At 51.7% G+C, this 27,935-nt stretch overlaps 1 protein-coding gene across 2 annotated transcripts; it reads right to left on the minus strand.

Moving 5' to 3' along the window:
- WFDC1 (WAP four-disulfide core domain 1) lies at nt 1-27,935 on the minus strand. 2 transcript variants are annotated; one of them, XM_049704094.1, is made up of 7 exons: nt 27,585-27,935; nt 12,992-13,175; nt 8,947-9,030; nt 7,711-7,848; nt 3,357-3,398; nt 2,120-2,192; nt 1-433 (listed from the first exon to the last, which is right to left on the minus strand). In XM_049704094.1, the coding sequence occupies exons 1-6, from the start codon at nt 27,858-27,860 to the stop codon at nt 2,134-2,136; spliced, it is 783 nt and encodes a 260-aa protein (XP_049560051.1). In that variant the 5' UTR covers nt 27,861-27,935; the 3' UTR covers nt 1-433; nt 2,120-2,133. The 2 variants fall into 2 exon arrangements, with proteins under 2 accessions (XP_049560051.1, XP_004280138.2); XM_004280090.4 differs by having other exon boundaries at nt 7,711-7,851; nt 27,585-27,931.

Consider the following 27,935-nt stretch of genomic DNA (forward strand, 5'->3'; position numbering starts at 1 on the left):
TAAGTTCATTTCCATTTTATGATGAGCAAACGTATCTTGAGGACATTTGGGATGGGGACATGCCTCCAAGAGTCAAACATGGAAGAAATCTGTACCAGCCAAGACACTGACATCTGTCTTAGAAAGGGGCTTCACACAGCTCACAGAGGCAGTGACTTCCCACGGTAGATCTGGGGAGCTGCAAGGTCAAGGGGACTGCTAGGTAGGCCTCATTTCCAGGACAATAAAACAGGGACCCGGAACAGGCGAGTGGCTCCCACGAAGTCACCCTGCCAGGTGGGGCCACCCAGGGGTTGAGAGCCAGGGGTCCTGTCTCCAAGCATCCCTGGGGTCATGCTCTGTTGAGCTGGGCATGACCTCTGGGGGTCAAATCATTTTTACCCAACGGTTTCTGAGGCTTAGCAGAAAGTGGAGGAATGTTCGTCCAGGTTGGCTGCAAGGGAAGCAAAGAGGGAATGAATATGAACCGCTGCTTGGGTTCATATGAACCCAAGAACGTGGGGTCAAAAGTGTGTCATCTACTTCCTCCACACCCCCCAGAAACACCAGAAAGATGCCAGTTTCCAATAAGACGAAATTCTTAACTCACTGCTAAGTCTCTCTAGGCTCCATCTTCCTCTTCCCTTCCTACCTGATTCTGTGGGGATCTTTCTTATAACCTTGGCTGCACGAGAATCTTTTTGCCAGTTTCCAGTTTGCTTTCAGTGAGCGGTGCTCCACGTGGAGATGTAGTTTTGATGCATTCATTGCGGGAGATGGGCTCTGTGTCCTCCGCCGCCGCCATCTTGTCTCCCCTCCTATCTTACTTAGTTCCTAACGCATCCCTCCCCATCACTCCCATTTTACAGATGAGGAGACTGAGGCTTGGAGAGTGGAAGTCATTTGCCTAAGGTCACCTTGTGGTGGAGCCGGCTGGTTCTTAAGAGCCATCCCAAATCATCTCTCACTGTCCCTTTCTTTCCCACTGGCCCCAGCACGTCCCTGTGTAAGGTTCACAGACTCAGGTGGGTCAGACCCACTCCGAGAACTGTTCCTGTCATCATTAGGTAATAGATGTGTTGGCATCAATCCCCATGGACTCTAGACTTTCCTGCAGGACTCACACCTGAGTATTCTGAATCTCAAACCTGATGTTTGCCTTTCAAGGGCACTGCGGTGGGTGGGGGAATCATCCCCTTTCAAGGGCTTTTGTTTACCATGCACAGACTTGAGCTATCACAGCGCTGGGTGGGTGTTCAGGTTTTCCTGGCCAAGACCCCTGGACCTTTGCATCTCACCTTGAAGAGCATCTGAGAGCAGAGCCTGTGCCTTCCTTACCTGGTCGCCTCTGATGCCAGCCTTCCCCACCATCATTCTGTTCCCACCCCAGTGGCCTCCCTGGGGTTCCTCAAACCAAGATCTTTCCTGCCTCGGGACCTCTGCCCTTCCCGCTCCGCCTGCCTGGGAGCCCATGTCAGATCTTGGCTCAGATATCGTGGCTCTGCTCACAGCGGCCTTCCTTCCCGGCCCGGATCTGAAGCAGCTCCCTCCTCGCCTGGCTACCCCGCATCACGTCACCTGTCTGTCCAGCTTCCTTCACGACACTATTGCAGTCTGGGCCTTTCTTGCTGGTTTACTGGTTGCCCAGTTTAGTCTCCTACTAGGATGTAACCCCCGAGAGCAGGAGCCCTGATTTATCCACGGCGTCCCCCCAGCGCCACGCCTGCATGCTGGAGGTTTCCACGAATGACTGCTGAACCTCTGGGCACCCGGTTCGTGCCTGAGAGTTGGCCCCGGATAGCACCGCGTGGCAGAGGGAGGGAGACAGAGGGACCAACTTCATGGGACAGAGGAGGGCTCGTCTGTCTGTTCACAGAGGCATGACGGCAAAGGAACGTGTAAGTTACAATCTAGTCTGGTCCTTGGATGTAGGGCCATGGGCTATAGAAACTTCCATTTCTGAGCACGCCCAGAGCTCTCATATGTTCACTTTGAAATTAGAAGGGAATTTGCAAATTCTACCCGTAGGTAAAGCCCTACTCTTGCCCTCCCGCTGTCCAACTTTGTGATGAAAGCTACCTCGGACACCTGGCTGCCCAAAGCCACCTGCTGTCGCTGACCCATCCCGCCTCCCACTTACCCACTGCCGTCGCTTTATTGAAAGTGCTTCTGCCGTCCTTTCCCGTGCTCTGCCACATTTTTGAAGCCACCCTCTGCGAAAAGAAGTGGGCTCTGTCAGTGAAGGTGTGTCTATTCCTGCTCAGATGCTCACGGCTCACCGGCCAAACCAAGTCCAAACACCTCAGCCTGGCCCGGCGCCCTGGCCCTGCCCCCTCTCCCCCGCAAAGAGGTCCCCCAGTCCCCACCTGCAGCTGCTCCCCCAGCCCGTATGGTCTGCCCTCAACTCCTGCCATTTCCCACCCCAGCCCCGTGCTCACGACGCACTCCGGCTGCTGTGATGGCCAAGTTCATCCTACCTCAGGATTTCCACATCTGCTGTCCCTCTGCCCGCTATTTCTTATTCTTGATACTGGGCTTCAGTATCCCCTCCTCAGGAAGCCTTCCTTGACATCCTAGTCTAAGGTGTCCTTTTTTTTCTTTTTTCTTTTTTTTGCGGTACGCGGGCCTCTCACTGCTGTGGCCTCTCCCGTTGCGGAGCACAGGCTCCGGACGCGCTGGCTCAGCGGCCATGGCTCACGGGCCCAGCCGCTCCGCGGCATGTGGGATCCTCCTGGACCGGGGCACGAACCCGTGTCCCCTGCATCGGCAGGCGGACTCTCACCCACTGTGCCACCAGGGAAGCCCTGTGTACTGTCAATTCTTTAAAAAGATATGGTGGATGAATGGAAGAATGGATGGATTGATGTATAGCTGGATGGATGACTGGCTGGAGGGATGGTGTCAACCATTTTTTCTAATTCCCTCAATGAAAGTAGGAGGAACTTTTGCACGTCTAGTCCCAGGTTCTGATGTTTAGCGTGAAGCTGTGTTTGCTGTAAGCCCCTCTTGCCCACCATCAGACAACAGGGCTTCTACCTTATTTCCCAATCTAATTCCCATTTTGTCCGCTATGAGCCATCCCTGAGCTGCTGCCTCAGTCCCAGCCTGCAGCCTGGAATGGCTCCTGCCCACGTGGAGGACCACACAGGCTAGAGGAGAGATTTTTCACAACAGAAGCATCTTGGCATCCTAGCACCTTACCCCCAACATGCCATCTGACAGCATAAAATCAACCACGGAGAATACAGTCATTTTCCTTCATAGCAGCTTCAAACTGTAGTTCTCAGAACAGTCCGTTGGGTTTCTTTTCTTCACCCCAGAAATGCCCACTGCCCTTTTTAGTACCCTCCGCAAAGTACGAACGGTTCTTCTCTTACCTGGATATTCTTTGTAAAATTTGTGTCGTAAGAATCGCCCATCTGGAAAAGAAGTGAGAGGATTAAACTCCTTTCGGGGAGTTTATGAGGCCAAAACTAAGAACTTATTTGTGTTTTCCACTCTCATTCTCTCACAGGTGTCCGGCGGAACTTTCCAGAAGCTACAGTGGCGTGTGACACTGCGGCCGATTAAATGCAGAAGCAGAACGACCCAATCCGCACTGTTGATTGTCATCAACCACCTCCTTCCTCAGCCCCAGCCCTGTCACAGCAGTAAAACATCTTCTGGTGGGAGTTGGGGAAACCACGTGGGAGAGCGGAGAAGTCTGGCCAGATCACGCAGACGTTTCACGTGGCAACGCGTCTATCGGTAAACGCCCCCCTCCCCCTCTGTGCATCGTCTCATCTGACTGCTGTAAGGTTAATAAATCACATGTGTGCCCTTGAAACTAATATTCTACGCCCATCATAGCTCCATCAAAATCACGTTTATGTACTCAGGGGCATTTTGTTTCCTCCTCTTCTGTGGCTCTCCTAACAGTCATCAGGGTGTCCAGGACCAGCAGTGACGTTTAGTACAAGGCGACAGAACCAACGGCTGACCCACACCCTCGGGCAGAGAGCTTATCAGCAAGCTCAACGACTACTATTTACCACGATTCTTCCATTTACGGCTATTTCCTGAAGCAAATGGCAAAATTCTTCCAGGCAGGAGGCTCTCCGAAACATTCCTGCTCCTCCCTCCTCCCTGGGGGTGAATTATGGCCCCTGATGCCATGGGCAGGAGACGGTGGTCTGTGCGGAGCCGGACCCCTTCCTCACACCAGGTGTGTTTACCAGAGGTGTCACTTTTACAAAATAAACCTATGGATTTGAGCCCCTGCTCTGGGCTATGCCACCCTGTTATCCTTCCCAGGCAGCGTCCAGTGAAGTCACTTTGTCAGAGGGAAGAGTCGGGGGGGGGAGCTCATCTCCCACATCTCAGTCTTGGATGGTCAGTATCGGAGCAGCATGGAAGCCACTCAGAAGATGCACGCGGTGGGGATAAATTAGGAGGTTGGGATTGACATGTACACACGACCATGTATAAAACAGATAACCAACCAGGACCTATTGTATAGCACAGGGAACTCTACTCAATATTTTGTAATAACCTCTAAGGGAAAACAACCTGAAAAGGAACAGATATATATATGTGTGTGTATATATCTGAATCACTGTGTTGTACACCTGAAACTAACGTGACATTGGAAATCAATTATACTTCAATAAAATAAAATAAAAAGATGCACTGAGGACCCCGACCCTGCTCTCTGAAAAATCAGATTACTGCCTGTGTTGATGTTCATTTTCCTCTCAAGAAAGACATGAACTCCTCAGACATCAGGGTCCAGGCTGAACTCAGAGTGGTCCTTGGCCCCCTGTAGCAGCCAGCTCTCAGCAGAGACCTGCATCTTAGGCGTGGGCAGGAGATCTGTAACTTATTCTCAGATAGTCCCCAAAAGTAACTATGTGGATTTATATAGAGAGAGTGCAGGGTTGGGGGAGAGGCAGAGAGAGCACGATAAAGGAAAGAGTATTTAACAATTGATGAATTAGGGTGGAGGCTCCAAGGTACTCTCCTTGCCACTTTTCTGTAAGTCAGAAATTACTTCAGTTCTTCCCTGGTGGCGCAGTGCTTAAGAACCTGCCTGCCAATGCAGGGAACACGGGTTCGAGCTCTGATCTGGGAAGATCCCACATGCCGTGGAGCACCTAAGCCCGTGCGCCACAACTACTGAGCCCGTGCTCTAGAGCCTGCGAGCCACAATGACTGAGCCCACGTGCCACAACTACTGAAGCCCACGCTCCTAGAGCCCGTGCTCCACAACAAGAGAAGCCACTGCAATGAGAAGCCCGTGTACCACTACGAAGACCCAACGCAACCAAAAAATTTTTAAAAATTAAAAAAAGAAATGACCTCAAATATGCAGTTTTTTAAACACTTAAAATCCGAGGCTTCTTGTTTGGTTACCCTGGGACAAGAATGCTCCTCTATTCCCAGAGACCATTGCTCCAAGGGAAGTTGTTAGAATTTAAGATGTTTCCAAACTCCTGTACAATTACCAATAATTACTGCTAAGTGACAGCCCTCTGGGGACAAGGCTAGGGGAAATTTCAATTACATTTCTATCTAGAAGGCTCCGATCATTCCTGTGGGTGGGGGAGGACACATACCCATGGGCTTTGGAGCAGGTGGCCAGGCTTGGAATTCTCACTCTGCTCCCTGTTAGGTGTATGCATTGTCTGGGCACGTTTCTGATCTCCAGCCCTCCCTCTTCCGGAAGACAGGTGACGGCTGCGCACATTGGTTGGGGACCTACTATGCGTCAGGCGCTGTCCTAAGCACTTTATAAGTGTTCTCTCATTCAAGCTTCATCACTACCCCAAGAAGCAATTACTATCGTGACCCTCACTGCTCCATTTTACAGATGAAGAAACTGAGGCTAAGAAAGCTTAGGTTAGCTGCCCAAGGTCACCCAGGAAGAACGCCGCAGCATTTGAACCCATTTCAGTGGCCTGCAGTCTTAATCACACTCAACACTGCTCCTGGTCATACTTCTGCCTTTGCAGGCTCGCACTGAAGCTTAGGGGAGCGCCCACAAGGGCCTCAATCAACCCCGGGTGTCATCGGTACAGCCACCTGTCTCTTTGTTTATCTCCACCCTTGAAGTGGGTCCTTTTTGAACTGGTTTGGTCCCTCGAGAACGGGTTTGAACCTGTCTGGCTTACTCTGGTCTTGGAAGTCATATAACTGAATGAGTGAGATCAGGAGATGAGAAAGGCCACGTAATTCCAGGCCTTTCCAGTTATAAAAATGACATTTCGGTTCAGAGGACTCCTGACTAACCCCCACCATCCCCAGCTCTTTTGGAAAAAGCTGCTCCTTCCAGCAGGTTCCTACAGGCTGGCCTGTTCTTGGGGTTGTACGTCCGAAGGACCGCGTATCCCGTCCACCTGCGTACTCCGTCCACTGTGGTTGTCTACAGACAGCAGTGGTGCCAACAGAAGGGATTCGGTTCTGTGCTTGAGAAACTACAGACATGGTTTATTTACATGGATTAACTCACTGGCTCCTCAAAGAGTCCATGAAGTAGCTTAACTACTATTAGCCCTGTTTACAGATAGGGAAAGCGAGGCCTGAAAAGGTTGGGCGATTTGCCACACACAGCAGCAAGGGGCCAAGTGGCCACTGGAACCCTGGCTGTCTGGCTGGAGAACCTACTCATAACCCTAAATAGCAAGTGGAATGTAGGAGAAATCTCAGATTCCTGGTTGGTTCCAATCCTTTTATAAGTAATTTTTTTCAAAGCTCAGAATTCCAGGAACCAGGATTCCTGAGACAGTTCCATGTCTCATAATTTTATTACTTGCAATGATGCTGATATTAAATGCATAACAGATTCAACATCTATGTCTTTCTTGAAACACCTCAGAGAAATAAATTCTCAAATGAGGAAGAAGAAATGCTTTGCCAGATAGCGCATGTGATGGGTTCTCTGGGCCAGTAAGGTCGCTGTGATTATCCTCGATTTTGACCGAGGTGCTATCCTCAGCTATTAGGACTAAGAGATGTTAAAGTGGGGACGTGGGCCCTGGAGGGTATGGTCTCAAAGTTCCAATAAGCTCAGCTTTGACATGGTTACCCTCCATCTCCCTGGAGTTCCCGATTCTTCGTTTGCCACACATTTCTGGCAAATTCCATGCCTAGCCTCTCCACCTTACACCTTGCATGAGGCAGGAGTGGCTTTTAGGTACCCTCAGCAGTCCCTCCTCTGCCGTCCTTGCCCCCCTGGGGAAAAGTATGCAAACTAAAGCCCCACTATTCAGGCCCTTCACTGAACTATTTATTGCCTTGTCTCCAAAGACAAATACTAATTAAGTCACACTGAACAGTCCTAGCAGAGAGAAGTTACGGGTTCTCAGACAATTCAAATTCTGTGCAGTTTAAAAGGGACAGATAGATACAAATTATCCACCTTTTACTGAGCACCTTTAGTCTCTGCTCTGGCATCACACGTATGATTTCAATTAATCCCCATAACCCAGCATGAAGTGGCCCCATTTTACAGATAAGAAAACCGAGGCTCAGAGATTTGAAACAACTGACCCCAAGGTCAGCCAGGCAGGAGGTGGCCGAGCTGGGGTTTGCCCGCATCCTGCTCACATGAGGAGGGAGAAGGTGCAGAGGAGCAGGGCAGAGAGGGGACAGGAGGAGGGCGTGGCCAGGCTCAGGGGCGGGGGCTTCCTTTGGGACGGGTCTCCCGTGGGGGGTTCTGGGGAGAGTGGGGTGGGGCTCGGTGTCCACACTCACCTGCCGGCCGGCGCTGCTTGACACACTGCCCGCTGTTGGGGATGCCCTCAGCCAGGTCACCCGGGCTCAGGATGTGGCACTCATAGCCTGAGGGGCAGAGGAGTGGCTCGGCCCCGTCCTCTGTGGTGCTGCAGGCCTCTGCTGCGGGGGACACACACGCGGGGGGCTCAGGGGTGGCCCCCACGGGGGCAGAGGGGCCGCCTCTCATCGGCACCCCAGATTGCACGCTGTGCCTGGGGTCTCTGCACACACACATGCACACGGGGGCAGCCCAGAGTCACATGATCCCAAACATGCCCTCGCATACATGCATCGTGACATGCATATTGGGTTGGCCAAAAAGTTCGTTCGGTTAGCGAATGCATTGTTCCAGAAAAGTTCTTTGTGAAAATGAAAAACGTCAATTTTTACTTAAAACCGAGTGAACTTTTTGGCCAACCCACTACATGTATGTTCATCCCCACACAGTGAAACACATATGCTCGTGCTTATAATCACACGTACATACATGTTTACCCACCAAAATCCTATACACACACATATCACATACACACATTTTCGCCGTCCCACAAGTCCTAACACACGTATACACACACACACAGCCATATCCACACCCACGTTCACATGCACACAAATCCTGCACACACACACACACCCCTACAGTCGCACACATCTGCACGAACACGGATGCACAAGTTCTCAGACACACGGCCACAAGCACAGCCAGCTGGCTTCACGCACAGCCGCACACCCTGACAGCCACGGTCACGCACTCGGATGTACGTAGGGTCACAAGCACAGCTGCACAAACGCAAAGGTGCTCCCGCATAGCCGCACCCCCACAGTGTCCAGGCCCCTGGGCCTCCTGCCATTCCTTTCAGAAACTGTTCTCCACCCACCCCGGAAGGAGGCCTCGTCAGCAGGGAACAGTGAACCCCTTATGGTGACTTGAGGGATCTGAAAACCCCAAGCCCCCTCTCTCTGAATTCTCCACCCAGGGAGGAGGCCCCGTTGCCAGGGACAGTCAAACCCACACTGTTCTGCGGATTCTGAGAGCCTGGCCAAGCCCCAGCCACCCCCTTCCGTGTCGGGGTGGGGAGGGTCCAAGTGGGCCAGGTATTAGACGACAGGCAGCCTGCCGGAGCAGAGGCTGACCCTGGTTCTCAGTTTTCTGGGGGCACCTGAGAAGGGGGGACCCTGGCTCTGCTGTCGGGTTGGGCATCACCCTGCAGGTACCTTGCAATGCCTCCTCAGGGCCGTCCAGGAGCCAGCCGTTGCCCCCAAGCCATCGAGGTTTCGGCTGCACTAGCCAGTCTAAAACTGACAAGATAATAGATGGTTAAATCGAGGCCCTCCTCAGGCAGCTGAGAAATGCCCCAGCCTCTGGGGATGCGGAGCCTACATCTCATGATGAAACACAGAGCCTCCCCGCAGGAGAAACAACTCAGTTCCCCAGCAAAAGTTCATCCCTTCCTTTTAGTAACAGAACTCCTGAGTTTCAGCTAGGCACTGGCTGGCCAAGCTGGAGACTACATTTCCCAGCCTCCCATGCAGCAAGGTGTGCCATGTGACTGAGTTCTGGCCAATTGGATATGAGCAGAAGTAACCACGCCACATCCCAGCTTTCACTGGTATGGTTACCTGTCGGCTCCCCTCCCTCTCTCTTTCCAGCTTCCTGCAGACTGGGAGCCACCACGTGGAGCAACGAGACAGAGGGAACCTGGGTCCCTGGGTGACTGGAGCGGAGCCACCTGCCTGTCATGGACCACCTGTCGACTCCGGCCTTTTAACCGAGGGAGAAGTAAATGTCTAATAGGTTGGGCCCCTGAGTTTGTGGGTCTTTTTGTTACAGCATCATGGCCTGTTCTCTGACCAACACATTTTTAACAGGAAGAGTGACCATGTAGTAGACTGGACGGTCTTCAAAACCCCAAACAGGGATTGAAAACCCAAATGCCTCTGGAGACAGATAGGTAACATAAAGGAGGACGGTAGGCTGGGTAGGATCACGGCCAACAGGAGAGTGTTCCTGCCTCAGTGGGTCAGCGGCTGGTCAGCTCTGGCCAGCTGTTCCCAGAACTTCTGGGTGGTTTTTGTGTGTGTGTTTTTTTAAACTTTAGGTCTATATTTTAAAAAATATAAACTCTTGGTTTTAAATGTTGGCAAATAATTTTTTTAAATTTTAAGTACTTTGGAGATTAAATAAAACTGGTCTGGGATCACAATCGTTTATGACCTCTGCTTTAGTCTGACTCCAAAATAAAGATATTGATGTGCTGTCCAGTGCCTTTGAAAGTACCTAGACAGGGATTGGTAAAAATACCAGTTAGCTTTTTCTTTAAAAGAGCACAATATGGTTATAAGAAGGTTGCTCTCAGTGTGGAAAGGGAAACAGCAGAACCAGCAGTTTACAACTTCCACACGAGAGGGGTGAGATGTGGTTCCTGAGCCTCTATTTCCAGTCTTCTGGTTCTTCCCTCCTTTTCCCCACTGCCTCGGACTTAATGTTAGAAAATGTATTTTCAATGTTATTTTTTACTAAACAGGAAATGTATTAATTTTTCCTGTACAGGGAAACGTACACATTTTGCTATACTTTTTGGAATACTGAAATTTGGTCAAGGTCTCCCATCAATATGCAGGCCCTAAAGGCCTGGAGGCCCAGGGTCTCGCCTCTCTGCTCCCCAACTAGAACTTCCTGGGATCACCTGCTAAATAAACTCCCCTCACTCAAGACCTTATCTCGGGGTCTGCTTTGGAGGAGACCCACAGGCTGCCTGCAAGGAAGTGTGTAAGCTGCTTAGAACAGGGCCTGGTGCATTTCAAGTCATGTTAGATGTGCGGTTCTCAATCTGGAGCGATTTTGCCCCCGCCCCGAGGAAACATCTAGTGAAGTCTAGAGATATTTTTGGTTGTCCCAGTGTGGGGTGGGGCCACCACTGCCACCTAGTGGGTGGAGGCCAGGGATGCTGCTCAAAATCTACACTGCCCAGGTCAGCGCCCCACTGCCCACCCGAACTAGAATTACCCAAGCCCAAACGTCAAGAGTGCCAAGGGCGAGGAACCTTGTTCTAGATATTATTATCGTAATTCTTATTATGACTAATATTTTGTCGGCTCTTCCTGTTGGCCAGTGAAAGCTAGGCCTTCATTGCTTCATCTGTTCTTCATCGAGTACCTTTTATGAGTCCAGAGACTATTTCAGGTAGTGGGGATACAGCAGTGAATGAAACAAACCAAACCTCCTGCCTCATGGGGCTGACCTTCAAGTCAGGAGAATGGTCAGGAAACAAATGAAACACAATATTCTAGATTAGGCTATAAAGAAAGCTTAAGCCAGAAGGCAGTTAGCAATGGCCAGAGGAAAGATTACCATTTAGAGAGGGAAATTTCCCTGAGAAAGTGACCACCTCTGCCTGAGATCTGAAGGAGGTGAGGAAGTGAGCTGTGTGGCTGTCTGGGGGAAGGATGTTCTGGGCTGTGAGGGATCCCACAAATGAGCCTGGGGCCCCGTAACCCTACACTCAGAGCCTAAGGCAGTGGACACTTCTCCACAGTCAGAAGACTAAATGGAAATGCCAGCTCTGCCTGCTGTGTGACTTTGGGCAACGTACTCAGCTTCTCTGAGCTCCCGTGTCTTCAGCTGTAAAACAGGGCTGATAGTGGTCTCTCTACCCCATGGGAGCATTAAATGAGATGGTGTAAGGAAAGGCTATTTGGAATGTCATGGTCAGTTGTACAGTTTGTGCACTGCTCAGAAGCACCTGTTCTAGGCAGCAAGTAAGGCTGGAGTTCCTATGCCCTGTCTCAGTCCAAAGGAAGGGGCACCTTTTTGACTTGTCCAACCAGATGGGCATACTTTTACGTGCTTCCTCCAAGAGGAAGGGGTGCTATTTTGTCTTTCTCATAAAAGGCCCTGTAGGAGCCAGCGTGGCCATGAGGCAGTGCTCAAAGGCAGCACAGACTGTAATTATGAGCATTATTAAGGGTGCCAAGTCCCTTGTCGTCGCTGTGACCTCACCCCAAAGAGAACTGAGTGTGTTCGTTCTTACCTTGGCCTTGAGGAGGGGGTAGTAATGAAGGCCCGGGGGACCACAGCCTCTGGCCGAAAGTGCAGTCCTAACAGGCTGCAGTCCTCCAAAGGCTCAGCCCCTGGAGGCTGGGAGCGGAGGAAATTTTAGGGCACCTTTTCTCCACTCAGCTGCCCATAATCAGCCCCACCCTGTATTCCCCCCAGGCTCCCTTCCCTCCCCTCCCAAACCTCTCCAGAAGGGATCTGAAACTCCTTCCCTCCACAGATGAACCCCTGAGGCCTGTGTCTCCCACAGAGATTCCCGGTTCAGATGCAACAAACATCCTACTGATTCTCTGCTCCTAGCCGGAGGCGGGGCTGAGCACTTCCGGATGCGGCACTCCGCGTGACCTGCACATTCTCCTTTCAGCTCTGCTTTACAAGTGGGGGTTTAAGTTGGTGACCAGCTAGCCAGTGGATTTGATTGAACCCAGGAGTCTGCATGCCCACCTGGATCACTAAGGTGTCAGGTCTCCATCTCAAATACCCCCAGGGCCAGGCGTCATGAGTGAAGTGGGCCTTGTGGGGTCCCTGGAAACCTGGAGGCCGCCCCCGTTGCCCTCTAGGGGCACCTGAGGCTCCAGCAGATGGTGGCCTAGGGAATGCGGTCCAGTATTTTTAAGAAAAGCTGGAGGACTTCCGTGGTGGCGCAGTGCTTAAGAATCCGCCTGCCAATGCAGGGCACAGGGGTTCGACCCCTGGTCCGGGAAGATCGCACAGGAGGCGGAGCAACCAAGCCCACGCCCTAGAGACCCTGTTCCACAACAAGAGAAGGCACCGCAGTGAGAAGCCGGCGCACAGCAAGAAGAGTAGCCCCCCGCTCGCCGCAACTAGAGAAAGCCCGCGCGCAGCAAGGAAGACCCAACGCAGCCAAAAATAAATAAAATTAAAAAAAAATTTTTTAAAAGAAAAGCTGGAAATCTGGATTTTTTATGAGAAATCTCCCCCATCTTCATAAGAGGGGTATTTTCCTTTTAACGGGCGGCCCCTGGACTGCAGTTCTCTGCCCGCAGTGGCGAGCCCCGCATACAGCAGGCGCTCAGTGCATGCAGCTGGACGCTTGCTCCAGGAGCGCTATGCTCCCATCTCACAGGGCGGCGCGCCCAGGTGGTCCAGGTTTAAGCCCAGCTGTTCCTCCAGTCGGGCAGCGCGGGGTAGGACAGTTCCCCGCGCCCCCCCACCCCGTCTCCCCCGGCCTGGAGCACCTACCTGGCGGGGGCGGCACGGCCTCCAGGCAGGCATAGGCGCAGCCGTTGTAGCAGCAGCGCCGGTGCCGCGGGCACTCAGAGTCAGCCTGGCAGCGCGCCGCCTGGCAGGCGCCGGGGGGCAGCGAGCGCGGGGGCGGCGGGCAGCGGTCGGCTCGCGCCTGTCGGGGACCGCCAGCCTCCTCGGCCTGCGGGAAGAGGGGGCGTTAGCGGGACGGGGCGGGTGCTGTGCGCCGCGGGCGAGTCGCTGGGCCTCTCTGAGCCGCCGCGTCCTCGCGTGATCACAGCAGAACCAGCCTCAGCGGGTTGCTCTGAGGATGAAAGGCTGCTGTTTCTCTTTGTAATAGCCCCAAACTGAAATGACTGTAAGCCCATCAGCAGCAAAAAGGAGAAATGAATCTGGATAAGAGTTGTATGTTAAGCGTCCATCCTGATGTTTATATGTATGTATGTACATATATGTATGTATTTACATATAAAATACGGTGTATATATATGTATACAAACACAATAGATACACACACATTTATATACTTCTTATAATTCATCTGTTTATATAGAGCTTTGAGAATTTACAGATCACACACAAAATGAATAAATTCACCTAGCAAACGGCTTGGATAAACGTCACAGGCATAACACCGAGAAAAAAAAAGAAGTCAGCTCACAAGAGAACATATAGTATGAATCCATCTACAGTTTTCGTTCAAAAACAGGCAAAGCTGATGTCTGGTGTGAGAACAGGAGCGTGGTCCCCTGGTGGGTGGTGACCTGAAGGGGGTCTGGGGTCCCTGGGGGCCGGCCCCGTTCTGCTTCCTGATCTGGGCGCTGGTTCCATGGTGTGTTCGTTTTGTGGGGATTCATGGAGCTGAACTCAGGATTTTCACACTTTCTGGTACTATGTTTCCAGAAAGAGTTAAAAATATGATATCCTGGGCTTCCCTGGTGGCGCAGTGGTTGAGTCCGCCTGCCGATGCAGGGGACACGGGTTCGTGCCCCGGTCTGGGAGGATCCCGCGTGCCGCGGAGCGGCTGGGCCCGTGAGCCATGGCCGCTGAGCCTGCGCGTCCGGAGCCTGTGCTCCGCAGCGGGAGAGGCCACAGCAGTGAGAGGCCCGCGTACCGCAAAAAAAAAAAAAAAAAAAAGATATCCTATTTAACATATAGGAAGTGTGGACGCATTACCAATAAAATAAGCATTTTAGAGGCGGGGTTGGGAGAGTTCAAGTCACACCAGACCCCATCTATGCCGGGAACACTGTTCTGCTTCTGAATATGGAGGTGGGGTGTATGGAGGGCAGGTCTTACACATCCCGACACAGGTGTGCGCACACACACGTGCACACTCACGCACAGAGTTAGATACAGAGTAGGTTCTTTGGGGGAAAACCCACCCCGGCTTGCCCCGCCTCCGGCTTATGCCTGAACCGCTCCACCCATCTAAAATGCTTTACCCACTGATCCCCCGATCTCCCCCAACATATATGTATTGCAAAATCCTGCACCTTGTACTGTCCAAGTAAATAATGCAGACTGCAGACTGGAGTAGCACGCAGCCACTAAACCTGCTGATGAGAGATCCCCAAGAGATGGTGGTTCATGAAGAGAATTAAGATATAGAACAGTTTGTCTGCTCTTCACCTATGTTTTCAAATATTCATATGCACACACATGTAATATGCATATGTTTAACAGGCCTAGAACATCTTTGGAAGGATATACAAGAATACACAGCAGCCGTTGGTCAAAGATTGCCTCTGGAGAGAAGAATTAAGTTCTGAAGCCAAGGGAGAGTTCTCCTTATTGTACACTTTTTTTCCCTTATTGCATGCTCTTTTGCACAGGTTCCAATATATATATATTGCCATGAACACATTGAGTTTTTTTCAATTTAAAGAAGACAATTAAAAAACTTAAAAGGTAGAAGTACTTAAGAAGAATGATTAAGGACAGGAAAAACCTTATATGTTAGTAAATAAATAAATAAAAGGCAAGCTACACAATGCTATATGCCCTCAAAGGTCAAGGATGTATGAACGTCCTTCCGCCACAGCTATTGCGGTGGCTGCAAACTCCACGCGCTGCTCCCAGCGCCCAGTAGGGGGCGTCGGGTCACAGAGAACAGGTCCCGACCAGACGCATCTGCCGATGCGTGCAATCACAAGGACCAGTGGTTCTCAAACTACCTCCCAGGGACCCCTCCCCCCCACCAGGGGCTAAGACTGGGCGGGGTGGGGGGTGGGGAGGAAACCGTGACCAAGTGGAGCGCGGGAGAGGTGCAGTCTGGGGAGGGTGGGGCTCCTGGCCCTCCCTGCTTCAGCCAGCGAATTCCTTTTTTTTTTTTTAAAATAGAAGCAGAGTTGATTTCCGATATTGTGTTAATTTCAGGTGTGCAGCAAAGTGATTCAGTTATACATATATATTTTTTCAGATTATTTTCTATTATAGGTTATTCCAAGATATTGCATATAATTCCGTGCTTTACAGTAGACCCCTGTTGCTTATCTATTTTGTGTATAGTAGTTTGTACCCAGAGAGTTCATCTTTTCTCCCTTATATAAATCATTTAATTTGTGAAAAGCAAAAATGAATACAAAGCCAACATTTGGCGGAAACGAAGCCAAAATAAAGGGGCAATCTTGTAACTCCTGGATCTTCTAACTCCTGGTTCAGCCTTTTTGCCATCCTCTGCTCGGCTGGGTGCCCCAAATTCCTGTATCCTCAGGAATAATTTCCAAGATGCAGGCAGGGCACATAATCCCGCACCATTAACTCAGTTCATTTTCTTAAGAATTAGCAACATCGGACCCACGTTGGGGCCCCGCCATTTGAATCCTAATTGGAGGTGACAGCTGCCCTGGCCTCCTTCGGAGGGTGAGGGAGGATGCCTGTGCGTGGCTGGGAAGGGACGGCTGGTTTTTCCGCCCAGGCTGTTTTCACATCAAGCCTCATTTATAAAATTTAACAGAACCTGGAGATCAGACGGGAAACGCTTTCCACCCACCTCCAAGGCCTCCCAGGTGGGTGACTTCCTAAGGGCAGCCCCTAACAGGGGCGTTCTCCAGGGAAAATTCAAATGTCGGTTCTCAGAATTTGGAGAAAACAAAAGAGATAAGCGCCTTAGAAGTCAAATGCCCCAGTGATTTATGGTGCTGCCGGAACAACAGATGGTCCTGGGTGATAAAGAACCGATTTCACGGAGGGGCCCAGATTAAAGGATTAAATGTTTTGAAAAATATTTCATGTCATGCAAGGTGATGCTCACAGAGGGTCCTAAACAAAGGATGTTTCCTGGTGTTCTGAGAAAGAACGGACTTTTATAAACGAAATAAATAGATCACCTTCCCAGCCCACGGGGGTTAAAGGTTAAAGGCCAAAGTCCTTGGGCTAAAGGTCAGACCCCAGCTGGCCCCATGCCCCTGCCCCTCCACTTCTCTGGCCTCCCTCCTGTCGTCCCACCACTCTCCCCTTGCTCATTCCTGGCCAGCGCCCTGGCCTGTCTGAGGTCCCACCTCCGGGCCTTTACAGGCTGTGTCTCCCTCCTGAGATGCCGGGCTGGTTCCAGCCCTCACTTGGTCCAGGTCTCTGCTCACACGCGCCCGTAGCTGATGCTCCCCGTTCCCCTCTGCCTGCCTTACATAGCTCCAAACCTCTGATCACCCTGGGAGGACAGTGTATTGATTCACTGTTCGGTTTACTGTTTTTCTCCCTGCTACAACGTGTCCTCCTAGGGACTCGGTCTTCTTCCCACCTGTGTCCCCAGCACCTACGACCGTGCCTGGTGTAGAGCCGGTGTTCAGTTCGTTTTTGTTGTGGTTGATTGAAAGCTGTGATGCTGAGAATGATGGAGGCGTGACAGTGACGGACATCTCTTACTGGCGGTCCACCACGTGCCAGGCATCCTCATCCTTCTAGGCGTTTAACAACCTGCACAGTGTCCCTGTGAAGGTGGCTCCGCAGGCCAGGTGGCCTGCACTGATGTGGAGCTGTCCCTTCGTGTTTGTTTAATGCTGTACCTTTCCCCCAGCACCTGTACACACCTTTGGTCACGTGAGTCCAGGAGGGGCAGGTCCTATTTTATCCACACTCTAAAGACGAGGCCCCCCGAGGCTCAGAGAATTAAAGGTTTGCCCAAGGCCACCGGCGGAGAAGGGTCATATTACACTCCTCCCTCCGGAAGCCAAAATAATGCATCCAGAATATAAGTCTGGGGTCAGTGTTGGAGGTTTGCTAGGACCCCAAACTCCTCCTCGCCTTGGAGCCTTCCGCACACTGTCCTTTGCACTCAGAACTCTTCCCTCTCCTTGCCCAGCTAATGCCTCCTCTTCCTTTGGGGCGAGAACTTAGGGGTTACATCCCACCTTCAAGTGTACCAAGATGGACGGTGCTGAGCCCGTGACTTCAACAGTCAGGGATTTGAGCTCAGGTGTGGGAATTAGATGAGTCTGGCTTGGACCCCTGTAGCTGTGTCATCATACAGGAAAATGACCTCTCTGAGCCTCCGTCTTCCTCACCTGCGAAATGGGCCCCGAAGTTAAGTGCCCGCTGCGGGGGTTTGCGGAGGCAGCAGATGAGACCACATCTGTGGGTGCTCTGCTCGGCGATGCTGATCGCTTGGTTTTATCATTACTTTTATTTTTGGTCTTTCCTGCTTCCTCCCTCCTTCCCGCCCTCGATTCACTCACACACTGATGATGCTTTAGGTGTGATGCTGAGGCGGATGCAAAAGAAACCTATGAGCCGGTCCCTGCCCCCAAGGAGTTCAGGATCTAACTGGGGTCTAAAGGTGCGCAAGCAAGAAACCCTCCCGCAGCGGCGCCATCATTTCTAGGGAGGGAGGGGGGGCGGTGGGGGGGATGGGGGCAAACAACTGGCAGGGTTCCTAAGAGGAAGCAGCCGCCCCAGCACTGCTCCCTGAGGGTCCCCTGAGGTAGCATCCATCTCTCCCCTGTAGTTACACCTGCTGATCCCATTGTACAGGTGAGGAAACTGAGGCGCATACTCAGCATATGGGGAAGCGTCAGGGTCGGAACTCGGGCAGGCTGATTCATAATCACTGCAGGGCAGGCAGCATTTATTAAGCTCCCACTGCGTGCCAACGCCGTGCTAGGTCCTCACATACTGAGTTTCACGGAATTTTCAGCATAACCCTCACTGCTATTATTCACCCACTTTACTGATGAGGAAACAGACACAGAAATATTAAAGGCACTTGCCCCAGGTCACACAGCTGGCCAGCAGCAGAGGCAGGATTCAAACCTGGGTCTGTCTGACTCTGGCAACTTCCTGTCCCAGGAGCCTGGATCTGGGGAGCTGCTTCTCAGTCTCGCCTGTGAGATTCTTCCCGTTTTGTCGGCTCGGGGTCCCCCTCTCTCACACGCCCCTGCCTCCTGCCCACCTCTGGACCAGCCCCAGCTCTGGATGTAGTCATGTAACTGCCTCCCCAAGGGATACATTCTGGAAAGAACTCGTCCTGGCCCCCGCTCTCTGCAGCCCCAGCCAGCCCCAGCCCTCCGTTGCCACTCAGCTGAAAATAACACAACAGCATGTCAAATCCCAGCTCACCCCTGACTGACAACGTCCTTCATGAATATCCCAGACAACCCATGATCTCCATCTTTCATTTTCATCCCTGCAAAAGGATGGTACAGCAAGGCTGCTTCAAAGTAGCTGTGAACATACATTTACGGTACAGCTCGGACAAGAATGTCCCAGCGCTATTTGCCTGACTTGGATAAAGATGGTTCCCTTAAGGTTTTGACCTGGTGGCTATTTTCTTTTTCATACCCTGGGGGGAGTTTTTGGAGGCCTCTGTAGATTTGCAAAGCCATTCCTCTTCTGATATCTTCAGGAAGCAGGTAGGGAAATGCCAATTCTGGGCTGCTTCAGTGGGAAGCCCAATTCCACTAGTCCAAATGCAGGGTCCACTGAAGCAAGTGCCTGGCGGTCCAACCAAAGGAGGCTGGATAAACAAATAACTGCAGATCCACACCTTGGAACACCACAGAGGTCTTTGAAAAGAGGACACGGGGGCTTCCCTGCTGGCGCAGTGGTTGGGGGTCCGCCTGTCGATGCGGGGGACGTGGGTTCGTGCCGCGGTCCGGGAGGATCCCACATGCCGCGGAGCGGCTGCGCCTGTGAGCCATGGCCGCTGAGCCTGCGCGCCCGGAGCCTGTTGCTCCGCGGCGGGAGGGGCCGCAGCAGTGGGAGGCCCGTGTACCAAAAAAAAAAAAAAAAAAAAAAGAGGACACGGATCTATCATATTAACATATTCACCATATATCGTTCAATGAAAAATGCACGGTACAAAACAATATGAATAATACGCCAGACACAAATTCCACGTAGTGTATGATCACGTTTATATGAAACGTCTAGAACAGGGAAATTTGGGCTTCCCTGGTGGCGCAGTGGTTGAGAGTCCGCCTGCTGGTGCAGGGGACACGAGTTCGAGCCCTGGTCCGGGAGGATCCCACATGCCGCGGAGCGACTGGGCCCGTGAGCCACAACGACTGAGCCTGCGCATCTGGAGCCTGTGCTCCGCAACAAGAGAGGCCGCGATAGTGAGAGGCCCACGCACCGCGATAAAGAGCGTCCCCCGCTCGCCGCAACTGGAGAAAGCCCTCGCACAGAAACGAAGACCCAACACAGCCAAAAATAAATAAATAAATAATAGAATAGGGAAATTTATGGAGACCGGAAGCAGGCTGGTGGTTGCCAGGGGGCGAGGATGGGAAGGGGGGTGGGGAGCAACTGTTTAATAGGTCTGGGTTTTCCTTTTGGGGTGATGGGAAGATTTTGGAACTAGAGAGAGGTGGTGGTTGCACAACACTGTCGATGCACTAAATCCCACTGAATTGTCCCCAGTAACGTGGTCAATTGTATAGTATGTGAATTTCATCTCAATAAACAAATTTTAAACAATATGAACAAAATACCATTAAGAAAACAACGTGTGCCGATCATAACTGCTTCACGAAAAAGTCTAGGCACTCACACATACCAAAATGCCAACAGAGCTCGTGTCTCGGAGAATTTAGAATATTTTTACTTATTTGTGACTTTCTGTATTGTCTGAATGTGTGCAGAGTAAACATCACTGTTTTCATAATCTGGAAAAAAATTGAAACCATTTCCATTTAAGGAGAAAGAATTCAGTCTCCAGAGCTGCCCCAGTTTACCGCATCCCTCCCTCAGCACTCCACCCCCTTCATTCCCCTGCAAGAGCTTTACCCTTCTTTGGAATGTTCCAGAGTTAACGGCCTGACCAATAAATATGCACCCCAGGACCGGTTTGCTTGGTGCGGGAAGAAAGCCAATTTTCTTCTAAGCTTTACTTGCTCTTCCTCTGGAATTCGGATGTCAAAGATCTAAAAATATGTCTCTCCCTGGAACAGAGGGCTTAGCGTTTAGTGTGCATTGAATGCCATTTCCTGACGCCCTGAGACCTCCAGGACACGCTGGGCTCCGGGAGCAAAGTTCGGTGCATGGCTAATGGGACGTCCTCGGAGAGGTACTCAAAAACCCAGGATCTCACGCCAGGACAAGCCATCTCAGTGCATGTCGAGGGCAAGAGTGCACACGTGGCCAACTCCTCCAGCTGGTGTCCACTGAGCCCTGCTGTGCACCTGGGAGTCTTCTGGAACTTTCCATCCCTGCTCTTCCGCTCTAGAGGGTTTTAATGTAATTTAGTCATTCATTTCACGGTAAATTCATAGTTCCCAGGCCTACCACGTGCCAGGCACTGGCTGCATGTGAGGAGAGCTGACCTAAACCAGAAGACACTGGCCCTGCCTTCACGTGTGGCTCAGCTCCAGGACATGTGACAAACACCAACCCAACACCACACAGAAAGGAAACGAATTGCTTTCTTTCTGTTTATCTGTGAAGGTAGGTAATGAAAAATGAAACAAAGTCAGAATAAAAAAAAAATTCATGCAGGTCATAATAAGGGAGGTAAACGTTATGAAGAAGTCGAGAAGAGACCTAAATAGGGGATCAGGGAACGGGCCTCTGAGGAGGGGACCATGAAGCTGAGACAAGCCTGACCAGGAGCCCCTCACAGAATCCCTAAGATGTACCTTAGGTTCCCACTGCTTTTTAAAAAACTCACCGTGGTAAAATACATTGGGTTGGCCAAAAAGTCTGTTTGGTTTTAAGCAAAAATAAAAGACACATTTTTCGTTTTCACCAAGAATTTTATTGAACAATATATTCACTAACCAAATGAACTTTTTGGCCAACTCAATATAACATAACATTTGCCATTTTCACCATTTTTAAGTGTACAATTCTATGGCACTGATTAAATTCACAATATTGGGCAACACCTGCCTCTTATCTGTTTCTAAAATATTTACATCACCCCAAACAAATTCTTCTTTCTTTCTAACTGAAGTATAGTTGATTTACAATGTTGTGTTCATTTCTGGAAAACTTCTGTTCTCATTAAGCAGTCCCTCCTTCACCCTCACGCCCTCAGCCCCTGGCAACGTCTAATCTACTTTCTGTCCCTATGAACGTGCCTTTTCTGGACATCTCGTACAGATAGATCATAGGCTATGTGGCCTTTTCTGACTGGCATCTTTCACTGAGCACGATGTTTCCAGAGCTCATCCATGCTGGAGCGTGTCTCAGTACTTCATGCCTTTTTATGGCTGAGTGATATTCCGTTGTGTGGATGGACCCCGTTGTGTTGATGTATTCTGAGCTTATGGACATCTGGGCTGTTTCTACTTTGGTTACCGTGACTAGTGCCACCATGACAGGTAAGTTTCCCTCTGCTTTCCTGCCTCCTCGCACGCAGGGTCCCAGGTTATAACCACGTGGTTCTTAGATACTTTTCCTCTTGCTCGCTTCCACCTGGAATCAATTTCAGGACTGAAACCTCAGGTACAGAAGCCAGATTCAGAGAGGAGGAAGTCACCCCCAAGGTCACACTATTCATTTGTTTTTCCTCCCTTCCATCTACCCACCCATCCATCCAGCTCCTCCCCCTAGTTCTTCAAATGTTTCTGAGAGTCTGTGACGCGTCAGGCACTGCGTTAGGTGCTCGGGGAGGGCTGAGCCTCCAGTGGGGCACTTTACCGCGGCATGTCACGTCCCCCCTCTCCAGCCCCCAGGGGGGACTTGCGGGGTCTTGGCCATGAACACTCCAGGACCCACTGAGCAGCCCCTCCCCTCCAGATGGAGGCGTCCTAGTGGTGCTGATGATGGGGTCCTGCAGGGGTGCAATCCATCTCACATCTTTCAAGGAGCAAGGAAAGCCTCTAGGACTCTCAGGGCACAGTGATAGCTTCACCAGTGCACGGCCAGAATGGTGCGGGGTGAGTCACTCTCTGCTCTGGCCGGAATTCCCTCGTCTGGGAAGCGTCTGCCATTGGGGTTGCTGGTTGCAAGCAACAGAACCGACTATGTTGGTTCCCAGAGGCTGACTGTATGAGTGTGCTAGGGCTGCTGTAACAAACACCACAGACTGGGGGCCTTAAAACAATGGAGCTGTGTTCTCTCACGGCTCTGGAGGCCAGACGTTCAAAATCAAGGTGTCGGCAGGGTTGATCCCTTCTGAGGCTGTGAGGGAGAATTTGTTCCATGTTTCTCTCCTGGCAATCCTTGGAGTTCCGCGACTTGAGATGCGACACTCTAATCTCTGTCTCTGTCTCCACACGGCCTTCTCCCTGTGTGTCTCTGTCTCTCTTGTCTTCTTCACCAGCCACATCGGATTAAGGGCCTACCTAATTTCAATATGTCCTCATCTTAATTAATTACACTACAATGACCCTATTTCCAAATAAAGTCACATTCACAGGCACCAGGGCTTAGGACTTGAACAGATCTTTTTGGGGGTAGGGGAGACAAAATTAAACCCTGAGACTAGGATTTTAGTGCAGGTGGTATATTTGCTGAGGGTCCCAGGCAGCTCTAGCAGGGGAGGGGGCACGTGAGGCAGGGAAGGGGGGGCCATCTGGGGACCGTTAATGCCCAGGTGACTGCCCTGGGCACCTGGAGCTCAAACCCAAGGGCAACCTCTGAGAAACTGCCCAGATCACTCTTCAGAGGCGTCCCAGCCTGGGCTGAGGAAGCCAGGCCGTGGTCCTTCAGCTCCGTTTGCTCCCACGTTATGGACCCGAGCACCTTGGCCCGTCCTGTGTGCCGGCCGAGCGTGTTCCGAGGACAGAGTTTCCAGGCTGAAGGTGAGGATTCAGGACGCAGGGAATGATGAGAGCAGAGGGGAGGTACCCACAGCTCCCGGCCACCTGCCTCTCCCACTCTTGCTAACTTAGCAAAAAATAAAAGATGCACCAGAAAGCTCTCGAGCTCACAGAAGTAACAAGGGAAAGGAGGACCAGCCTGGGGAGACTGGGGAACACGCCTTGCACGGGGCCTCTGTGCTCGTCACCAGAAGATGCTGCTCTGGGCAGGCCAACTGCAAAGGGGTGCCCCGTCCGGCAGGATGCATTACATCCTCTCTCTGGGCTGCTGCAGCCCCACGCTGCCCCTCCACTGGGCAGGCACCTTTGGGCAGGGTGCAAACTGCCTAGCCATTTCCAGCTGCCCCGAATGGGAGCTTAGGGTACAAAACAGACACACAGCCACAGTGACACGTGGGGATCATGGGGCTACCCAGTCCCCAAGCCGACATGGCGGCTCCGATAAGTCCCACCTGGTAGGTTTGTTCAGAGGATCCTGAGACAGCCTGGCCTGACACACAGGAACGCTCAGCAAAGAACTGTTCTTACAACTTTCACCAAACGGCAGGAAAGCAAGTCCCAAAACACCAGCTCCACAGAACTGGCCCTGAGCTCCCCAGAAAGCCTCTTGGGCTACTGACAAACATTCTCTTCCTAGCCTATTCCTTTCCGTCTTATCTAGCCTCGTAAATATCTTTGTTTTCCTTTTATTAGTCCACAGAGAGAGGTGTTCCCTGGCCAGGCACCAGGCTGAAGGCTCTCGGGGTCTTTCCGCTGGATTGCAAAGTAGCTCTGCCGTCTCCCACGCTGCAGACGAGGAAACGGAGGCTCACGGAGGACAAGGCTTCTCCTTACAAGCCTCCCTACAGGGCCTCCCGTGTCTTCCTCTCAGGCACTGTCTCTTGGGCAGGAAAATGCACACAGCATCCAGGAAGTGCCCCGGACCCCCTCAGGCCCCTCTGCCCTCTCTGTCAAGGGGCGGGGCTTTGAGAAGGGGAGGAGCCAAGATGCAGGCAGCCACGTGCGGGTCCGGGTTTAACACCCAGTTCTCCATGTGCAGCCTTTGCCAATTTCCATGGTGTAAATACTCTCACTGCGGCTGATTTCAAGCTACCAATGTGAGGCCACTGAATGAGGAGTTGGGAAGAGACGTGTAATAGCTCCTCGAGAGATGGTGTTTCTACCAGGCAGATGCCACAGACATGAATGACCTCGAGAGAAGGGAGAATGGTAAGAATGCAACCAAAATAATTAGGAAGTGATATGTTTCTGATAAGGAGGATTTCCTTCCTTCCTTTTTCATGTAAATTATATAAGTTTATATGACTTCATTTTTAATAAGGGCTGTTTAACTCTCTGGAGTGGGTATGAGCTGGCTTCAGCATAATCCTGAACACCTGGCCTCTCCTCACCCTGACCTGCCCCATGGGGTCCAGGGCCAAGGCTGAAGGGCTGACCCAGCTTGGGGTGGGCAATGGGGGCCACATAAGAAGTCCTGCCCCTGAATATGCGGAGCTGCTTCCTATTACTCCTAGATTCCCTGTTGGACATTTGCATGGATGTTAGAACTGAAAGGGCCCTGGAGGTCATCTGGTCCTTCGTCTTCATTTCCCAGGTAATGACCTGAGGCCCAGAGAGGGGCAGCAAGCAGCCTGAAGCTGCACAGCTCATGAGAGACGTCACTGAAAGATTCCTAGGCCTGGCGCCCTGCCCAACCTCCATGTCCTCTGAGCCACCAGTCGACAGCCTGTCTTTCCCCAGGGGCTCTCTGTGAGGCACAATCTGGGCACAAACCTCTCCCATGTCTAGGCACCGGAGAGGGAAGCTGATATCTGTTGATAGCAGGGAAGAGTTCCAGTCTAGTGAGTACAAACTCAAAGTGCTTACATTCTGACAAATGGTGGCTAGAAGTAATTTGGTTCCTGAAGCCCACCCAGGCCTGTGTTTTTTTTGTTTTTTTTTTTTGCGGTACACGGGCCTCACTGTTGCAGCGTCTCCCATTGCGGAGCACAGGCTCCGGATGCGCAGGCTCAGCGGCCATGGCTCACGGGCCTAGCCGCTCCACGGCATGTGGGATCTTCCCGGACTGGGGCACGAACCCGTGTCCCCTGCATCGGCAGGCGGACTCTCAACCACTGCGCCACCAGGGAAGCCCCAGGCCTGTGTTTTTAAAGAGACTCCCCCTGACCCCCAGTGCATATCGTCCCCAACCTCCTAGCCTCCTCGTTCCTCCTAGTGAGATGTCACGGCATCAGCCCCTGTGACGCTCCAGGACAAGGTGGAGATAAGGCCAGATGGTGTATTGGAAATCTCTCTGTGGTCCTAGAACCAAAGTGCTGGATGCTTTGAGGCCTAAATCATCCTGTTGGAACAGCGAAAAGCATGGGGGAGTCCAACCTGACAAGGTTCTCTCTTCTCCCTCCAAGTACCTACCACGATTTCACTTGCTACTATGCTTTTCTACACCCATGTGGCCTCCTGCTTGACCTATAGTGTGAGCCCTGGAGGCTGAGATTAGCCTCAATACAGTTTCATTTCACATGGTGCCTGGGGTCATTAAACATTCCCTTCTCCCTCTTCTCTGCCTGGAAAACTCCTAGTCATCCTTCAAAGCCCTGGGTTGAATGTCCCCGATCCTGGAAAACCCTCCCTGACTCTCTTGGGGCAGAGCTGCACACACTCTTCTGTGCTTCCATTGCACTTGCCCATAATTTACCCACAAGAATGTATGGGGCGCCTACTTCATGGCAGGCACCAGGAACACTGCACTGACGGAGACAGAATCAGGCCCTACTGTGAGGAACCTACATTCCACCTGGGGAAGCAAACACCAACCAATTTCCTAATATTTGAGTAAAAGTCACCAAGACGCAAGGACCACTCGCTATGCGCTGTGTTTGACAGATACGGAGTCATTTACACGCTCACTCATATGCTGAGAGTGCTGGTATTGTCTTCCCGAACCTTCTGTGCCTCTGTGCTCCCTTTTGGGGTGGGGGATCTAAAGTGACACCCCTTTCCACCTCCACTCTCTCTCCTGGTCCCCTTCCTGCTTTATTTCCCTTCTCAACACTTGTCACCAAATACACTACCGGCACGCCTTGGAGATACTGTGGTTTGGGTTCCAGACCCCTGCAAGAAAGCGAGTCACAAGAATATTTTGGTTTCCCAGTGCATCTAAAAGTTAGGTTCACATTACACCGTAGCATATTAAGTGTGCAATAGCCTTATGTCTAAAAAACTCAATGTACGCACCTTAATTAAAAAAGAGCCTGTTGCTGAGAAATGCTAACCATCCTCTGAGGCCTCCGTGAGTCGCGATCTTCTCGCAATAGTCACGTCAAAGATCACTGACCACAGATCAACGTAACAAATAGAGTAAAAATGAAAAAGTTGGAGGTAGTGGGAGATTTACCAAAATGTGACACAGAGACAAGAAATGAGCAAACACCGTTGGACAAAAGGCGCTGAGAGACTTGCTCAAGGCCGGGTTGCCACAAACCTGCAATTTGTAAAAACGCAGTTTCTGCAAAGCACAATGAGATCAGGTGTGCTTGTATACATTTTCCTTTCACTTCTCATTCATTCTCTGCAAGCCCAGCCCTGTGGAGTAACACGAGTCTCCCAAGGCTTGGGGACATATAAGTCTGTATCCCCACAGCCTAGGGCAACAGTGACCTAGGTAAATAGTGGCGATCAGACATACATATTTGATGAAAGGAACTGAAAGGAACGCATCAATCTGTCTTTTTCAGATGAGATCACCGGCGCTCACAGACGTCCAACAACTTTCCTCAAGTCACACAGCCTGTGAGCAGCAGAGCTTGGATTCAGACTTAGGGCTGCAGGGCGCATGCTCCTCGCCTCCCACCACAGCGAGCCGACCCTTTGTATTGCTGTCACATGTCACCTGACTGCCTCCCCCACTCGACCACCCTGCAGGGTGGGAGCTGGTGTCTCCATGTTGTACCTACAGGAACGCACAGAGCGCCCGGCCTGGAGCAGTTTCCACTAAATGTTTACTGAATGAGTCAGGAATGGCACGGAAGCATAATTGCATCCTATCGACTATCGACATTTGGTTATTGACTGTTGAGACAAACACTCAGTTTTAAGTCCTCGGACTCTAAAATCAGGTGCTCTTTGTCAGGAGAAAGTAAACGTGGGTAGGCGAAAGCACGTCACCGGCCCCCTGTGCATTTTCAGGGGCCCCTGGCTTCTTTACTCCCAGGCTCGGAATCTTTGGAGGGCTGTGAGTTCCCTCTGCTCCCCACCCGACTTTGGCACAACTCAGATAAAGAAAGAAGGACGCCTGCCCTGTGCTGTCCGCATCTGGGTGGAGCGCTTGTACACCGTACAGTGCGGGCATCACCCATCTCCTCCCAGCCCCCCCCAGCCCGGGCACTTACACGGGTCCTCTCCGCCAGCCTCGCGTGCAATGCCCGTTTCCAGATATTCCTGGCAGAACTGGCTTCAAGGAGCAGCAGCAGGCAGCACAGAGTCCAGCTGACCTTCCTCCGGCCGCTGCCCATCCTGCAGCTGGTCAAAGGCATTTCCTCCCAGATGGTCAGAGGAGAGGGGCCCTCTGGCCGGGGTGGGGGGGGGCGGTCCTGGAAGTGTGGAGCAGAAGTGTGCACGGTCTGCCGGACAGACTCAGCTCCACTCGGCCGGGTCCCAGGGATCATGTGTCCGCGCCCAGCCCAGGCCCCCCCACCCCGACCCGCACTCCCGATGGGGGCCGCCCACCGGGTTATTTTTAG

Source organism: Orcinus orca, chromosome 20, assembly GCF_937001465.1.
Source record: "Orcinus orca chromosome 20, mOrcOrc1.1, whole genome shotgun sequence".
NCBI classification, from domain to species: domain Eukaryota; kingdom Metazoa; phylum Chordata; class Mammalia; order Artiodactyla; family Delphinidae; genus Orcinus; species Orcinus orca.

What these genes read in the sequence shown, in the direction of transcription:
- WFDC1 (XM_004280090.4), bottom strand. Translation starts at nt 27,860, where the DNA reads ATGATCCCTGGGACCCGGCCGAGTGGAGCTGAGTCTGTCCGGCAGACC. An exon ending in GGCTGGCGGAGAGGACCCGT is followed by an intron (nt 13,176 to 27,584) that starts GTAAGTGCCCGG and finishes CTCTTCCCGCAG; the next exon opens with GCCGAGGAGGCTGGCGGTCC. An exon ending in CAAGCAGCGCCGGCCGGCAG is followed by an intron (nt 3,399 to 7,710) that starts GTGAGTGTGGAC and finishes CTTCTTTTCCAG; the next exon opens with ATGGGCGATTCTTACGACAC.